The sequence below is a fragment of the Octopus sinensis genome, linkage group LG5 (genome assembly GCF_006345805.1).
Source record: "Octopus sinensis linkage group LG5, ASM634580v1, whole genome shotgun sequence".
Taxonomy (NCBI): domain Eukaryota; kingdom Metazoa; phylum Mollusca; class Cephalopoda; order Octopoda; family Octopodidae; genus Octopus; species Octopus sinensis.
In genome coordinates, this window is record NC_043001.1 from 41,463,388 (window position 1) to 41,469,951 (window position 6,564).

Below are 6,564 nucleotides of genomic sequence, written 5' to 3' on the forward strand. Positions count from 1 at the left end.
TAGACATTTTCTGTTTTGGTGTCTTCAAGCCATGAAGTCGTTGTTCTAAAAGAACGCTGGTCTCCTTGACAACGCTTTACGACGTTGATTTCCTTACACTCCCTTCCCCACAGCTTCACGAGGGAGGGAAGAAGGGGGAGAAGCAACACAGGTGCAGGCATGAGCGTGGACGCCAACTCCGCCGCCATTGACACACGAAAAATATGCATTAAAATGGAATAAAAAATGATGTTAAATTATTTTTTAAATCGTAGACTCATCGTAGACGCGCGCTAATACCCAGACGGGCTCGATATGAATCACGACTATAAGATACCCGAATTTGGTTAAACTGCACTGCAAAATGTGGGAGCAGTTAAGAATCTAAATCGAAGGGGACAGACACTCACACAACTACAGTTTTATATATATATATATATATATACTGTTGTGTCTGGGGAGAGTTATTCTCTTTTGGTGCCTTATAATTTAACACACTCACCAGTAAAATTTCCACTTATTTCTCTTTTATTTTTCTAAAATTTTCGTTGCATCTTGTAACCTTTACAATAGTTTTGAAAAGGTTGCAAGACGCAACGAAAATTTTAGGAAAATAAAAAAAAGAAGTGGAAATTTTACCGGTGAGTGTTAAATTATAAGGCACAAAAAGAAAATGACTCTCCCCAGACACAACAGAATACACGAACTTGCAAACCAAATCCCCAAAACGAAATATATATATATTTCTTTTCTTCTTTTTTCTCTCCTTTTCCTCCCTTCTCTCTCTCTCTCCCTCTCTTTCTTTGTATCTTGACGGAAGGTATTGACACTTCTCATACATACCGTATGTCAACTGTGCCAAACATAAGACCACTAGACTGAAATCTGGCCTGTGGTAATAATATTTAGTATCATTACTAAAGTGCCAATCCCTAGCAGTTGAGGGAACCCGTGGAAGAGGTAGACCCAGGAAAACCTGGGACGAGGTGGTGAAGCACGACCTTCGAACTTTAGGCCTCACTGAGGAAATGACCAGCGACTGAGACCTTTGGAAATATGCTGTACGTGAGAAGACCAGGCAGGACAAGTGAGCCCAGCCCACTTATGCATGCCTCTCCTCCCTTGGACACAAAAACCTGTTGAGGCAAGCGAAGTCGATATAGAACCTCATCCGACAACAGGCACCCATGCCAACCCCCTTTGCTTGCGAAGACATGTTGGGGCAAGCGAAATCAAAATCGAAATCGAATTGAACCAGCCAGGATCCCTGGTCTGGTGGTACGTAAAAAGCACTATCCGAATCGTGGCTGATGCCAGCGCCGCCTCGAGTGGCTTCCGTGCCGGTGGCACGTAAAATACACCAATTCGACCGTGGCCTGGCACCTGTGCAGGTGGTACGTAAAAAGCACCCACTACACTCACAGAGTGGTTGGCGTTAGGAAGGGCATCCAGCTGTAGAAACATTGCCAGATAAGACTGGAGCTTGGTGCAGCCTTCTGGCTTCCCAGATCCCCGGTCGAACCGTCCAACCCATGCTAGCATGGAGAACAGACGTTAAACGATGATGATGATATATATATATATATATATATATATAGGAAAAAAGCAACAAGAATGGATTAAAATCTCGGTACAATTGTTTCGTACGAGGACATCTTTAATAAGCTACAAAAAATGCAGTAAATACAGATGGCTCGTACTCGTCAGCCGAAAAAACATCAGAGAATTCCCAAACATCTTTACTATGGGAGGGATGTCTTTAGGGGAAAATTCGATGTTTATTTTTTCCATTCTTGCTGAGAAGTTAAGGACCGAAAAAACATACAGACAGTATGGGAATATATTCGGTTTAAGTAATTGAGATTCAAATGAATTCACATGAATATGGTCCTTAACTAGGATGCACCAGAAATCTATATGGTGTTAACCATACGACAAGTGGGGTGATTACAAATAGGAAAAAAGCAACAAGAATGGATTAAAATCTCGGTACACTTGTTTCGTACGGAGGCATCTTTAATAAGCTATATATATATATATATATATATATTTATATATATAATGGGGAAGGTCGGTTTACGGGATTACCTTAAGTTTCCTGTCCATAAAGGGTTTAGCTTTATGACGTATCGTCAGATCCTCGAACCTGTTGGCCCGAGGCCGCTTAAGGTATATATATACATACATACATATATATTACATATATATAGGCGAAGGTAAAGAATACGTACACTCGATGGTTAGGGCTTTTGTTGCGTATTCTTTACTCCACCATATATATATATATATATACTATATATATATATATATATATATATAATATATATATATATATATATGGTAGGTTGATTCACTCCGTCGCTACACAGTTTCACGTGGGTAATATAGTCTGTGTTAAAATGTTTTTGAGAAACTGTATCCCTCGCTTAAAGACCTAAAAATAATGTTCACGGGAAACACGTTTTTGTTTTGAGACACAATTGTGTGTATATCGTAATGAGTGAACACAAAGTCAATGTAGAAAACAGACTTGTAACCGAAGGACGTCGATTATTTGAACATGCATTCGCACATGGTTGATCTGATATAGAAGGGAAGATGCGGGTTTATTTCCAATGCTAAAGAAAGAAATGTCGAGTTCGTTCATACAGTCCATGCAGAGTATTGAATAGTTTTTAGTTCTAATAAAGTGCAGAAACGGACCATCCTTAGTTCTATTTATCTGTTTACTCACCAAGTCTGCCTTGATTGAACTGACCCATGAGCAACAATTCAGACATGATCATCGCCTCTTTTTAAGACAGTGTACCCTGAACAACATTATCCAATGTTTATTTTTAAATCTGCAGTGTTGTCTGAGGGAGATTTGGTTGCTATTTCTAGCAGGTGAGCGATTCTAGGAATTCTTTTATAGAACGACACCAATAATGCTTTTTTGTGTCATTTGTCTTCGAATTCGCTTGTCACATTACATACAAAATTCCCTACCAATTCCTCACAAATCTAGTTAGATTTGTAAGATGTAAATAAAACTTTTTAAAAATTCTAGAACAAGAGGACAACAGAAATGAAAACTATTAACCGAATGACATTAACTTAAAGAATAAATAATAAGTCAATATATTTTTTTGAATGAAAAAACAAGGAAAAATAGCGATGTGCCTTGTCCAAGGACGCAATTAACTGTTTATGGGATGGTTTGAACACACTGCTCGCTGAACGTGACGTGTGTGACTAGAAATGACAGTCTTTACATCAAGATAAAGAGAGAAAAATAATTCACGATTTACGGTAACTAATTACTAATTGCACAATAAAAGACACATTGGCTAAATGAAGTCTTGGACACATTATTTGAAAATAAGACGAGGTGAGTATGGCTTGACCATTTTGATCATAGGTCCGTGTGGTCAAAATTGATGTAGGGCAGAACAAGAATTACAGAATATTGGTAAGAATGCAAAACTACAATTCGAAGAGCCTGAACTTTTCGAGACGGTTGTATTAGATAAAAATACAGATGTGTTCTTGCCAAGAAGCATGGTTATTTTTCGCATTACTGATCACCACATTCAGCGGAGTTGTACACGTAAACTTGACAATGTGGTGACTGTAATCATTTTTATAATCAAACATTTGAGGCTCTGATGTAACTCAGGAAAACACAAGGATTTCATACGAAACCAGCGATTAGGAATTCATATCTGAATTTAACAGAAATATTGTAACAATAATACGAAAGTTGACAACCGAAGCAAAATATTTAGGGTCAATGTCATATGTTAAGAAGGGAGGGGAAAATTCTTTTTGGCTTAAACAACTGATGAATAGAGTTTATTAAACTAACTCGATACATAGCAAATTAATGTTTTGATTGTACAGATACTGAATGAAATGGAGTTGTTTACGATTGTTTAAAGAGAACTTACCTAGGGAGGAATATATCCAAAAAGCATTCAGTAAGATAACTATCGCAGCCATGTCCTAACAAAAAAAGACGACTGCTTCGAACTAGTCGACTACCACTCTCTAGTTTCTTCTTATAGCCAGCTTCAATTCAACTGAGGACACCTTTGTCGCTGTTTTCATTCTTTCTATCCTCCAACAAATCAACATGGATACACATTTAACACTACCTTTATCTCCCACTACTACTCAAATAGTTTTGCGAGACTACGATAGCATTCTTCACTCTCTCTAACACTCTCTGCATATTCACTTACTCTCTCTTATTCTCTCTCTCTCTCTTTCTTTCATGCTCTTTCTTTCTTTCTCTCTCTCTCACTCTCTGTCTCTCGATAATTTTCTTGCTCTGTAAGGCTTTATAAAATCTGTTAATTTTTTTTTTATTCGGATCTCTTTCTTTGCTGTATTTCTCTTCTCAACAATTTGAAAAAGATTTTCTCGTGCCTTTATTTTTAAGTGCAACTTCAATCCCTACTAATATTTTTTTTTTTACTTCTGTTGGAGTTCGTATAATTTCTCTTTTTCTAACTCTATTTCTACTTTACCTTCCTTTTTGACCTCACTACTTGTGCTTTTTCTAGACATGTAGATTTATTTCAGACAAACGTATCTCTTTATCTCTCTAATTAACTATCAGCTTCTGTCTGTCTGTCTCTCTCTCTCTCTCTCTGCGCGCGTACACACACACACACACACACATATATATATATATATATATATATATTATATATATATATATAATATATATATATATATATATATATATATATATGTGTGTGTGTGTGTGTGTGTGTGTGTGTGTGTGTGTGAAGGCGCATGGCTCAGTGGTTAGAGCGTCGAGCTTACGATCGTGAGGTTGTGAGCTCGAATCCCGGACCGGGCTGCATGTTGTGTTCTTGAGCAAGGCACTTTATTTCACGTTGCTCCAGTTCACTCAGCTGTAGAAATGAGTTGCGACGTCACTGGTGCCAAGCTGTATCGACCTTTGTCTTTCCCTTGGATAACACTGGTGGCGTGGAGAGGGGAGGCTGGTATGCATGGGCGACTGCTGGTCTTCCATAAAAAAAACAACCTTGCCCGGACTTGTGTCTAGGAGGGTAACTTTCTAGGTGCAATCCCATGGTCATTCACGACCGAAGGGGGTCTTTACCCTATAAGGGTAAAAATCATTTATGATTTTACCAGGTGGTCAGCGCGGAATCGACCCTCGACGCTTCCTTTGACGGTAGGCCCCTCATCAGGGATGTTACATGTTGCGACACCTTCACCAGCGGCACCTTGGTGTTGTCAGTCACCGATTCAGGTTCTGCTGCTCATCAGGTTGAGAAAAAAAACTAACAGTTGAGACCTCCATCGTTCTTGGACCCCGGACCATATCCCTACTCACCGCTATCGGGGCAGAGATTGCTGTCCGCAACTGCGAACCTCATTGTGACTGTTCCTGTGCATTTCCCTTGCTATCCACCGGAGCAACGCTTTTGCCATTTTGTCTGCTGGTACCATAAGAAATGTTTCTATATTGTGAGAAGCAAAAGTATCTGTTAACGCGACATGAATAATACACATACTTAACCTTATGTTAAAGTCTTTCCGAGTATAGACAGGAAGGACTGGGCTATCTTTGACAGAGATATGTAAATAACTGTATTTCATTAGAATTTGAATACATACTTAACTGACTAAATATTAACGCTGGGTATAAAATAATGAATTGAAAATTCAGTTTTATCTTAATTTTATTTTAGCACTAAATAGTAAGGTAAGCAAATTATTCAATCTATCTAGGGCAAGAAATAAAATACAAATGTTCTTCACTTATTCAATCTCTTGTTTAAAGGACAAAAAACTTAGAGATGTAAAAAATGTCTAACGTACTAACACCAAGAAATATCAAAACCAGAAAAGATTATTAAGGTGCTGTGTATGACCCTCTGTACCGCAACATTTAATTTCATAGGGAAGGATGAAATGTGACTTGAGATAACAATAACAATAATAAACATTGTGTACAGTGCTCAGGTGCACTACAACTCATCGAAAGTGTATATATAATCAGGTGTAGTTTCGACGGATTTCGGAAAGCATGAGGGCCTTAAAGGATGCAGTGTCATGGCAGTCAACAACTGACGCAGGCAGTTTATTGTTAAAAGCATTCAAAAGAGAAGGTATTCTGTTGACTACTCAGGTAGCTTGAACTTCTTGAAAAAACATCGATGCAACGATAATCTGGAGTGATAATCCCAATTTTTACGAAGGGAGACAAGGGGGCAGTGTTCTAATTGTAGAGGAATTTCCTTGTTGCGCCTCCCTAGCAAAGTCTTTGCTAGGCACCAAGAAAAGAGATGTAGGGAAACTGTAGAGCCCAAGCTAGCTAGGGGAAAATGCGACTTCTGTCCTAGACGCAGCATAACCGACCAAATATTCAATCTTAGGCAGGTTTTTGAGAAATTGTAGTAATATTGCCAAAAGGTGTGATCAATAAAATCTGATTAATCACGACTTCGCGTGGAATAGGCTTCAGCAGTAACTTCAACTTTTAGCGCGCTCCTTTCTAACCCATCAATAGATTTAAAATCGACACATCATGACAACCAAACAGAGAGCTTGGGGATGTAGCAG

At 38.5% G+C, this 6,564-nt stretch overlaps 1 protein-coding gene across 1 annotated transcript in view; it reads right to left on the minus strand.

Moving 5' to 3' along the window:
* LOC115211635 overlaps positions 1-4,178 on the minus strand; it is a 169,087-nt gene extending 164,909 nt beyond the window's left edge. Inside the window, exon 1 of the mRNA XM_029780261.2 lies at positions 3,909-4,178. Coding sequence (XP_029636121.1) covers positions 3,909-3,960 — 52 coding nt within the window. The 5' untranslated portion in view covers positions 3,961-4,178. The remainder of the gene's footprint in view (positions 1-3,908) is intronic.
* Between the last annotated feature and the right edge of the window lie 2,386 nt (positions 4,179-6,564).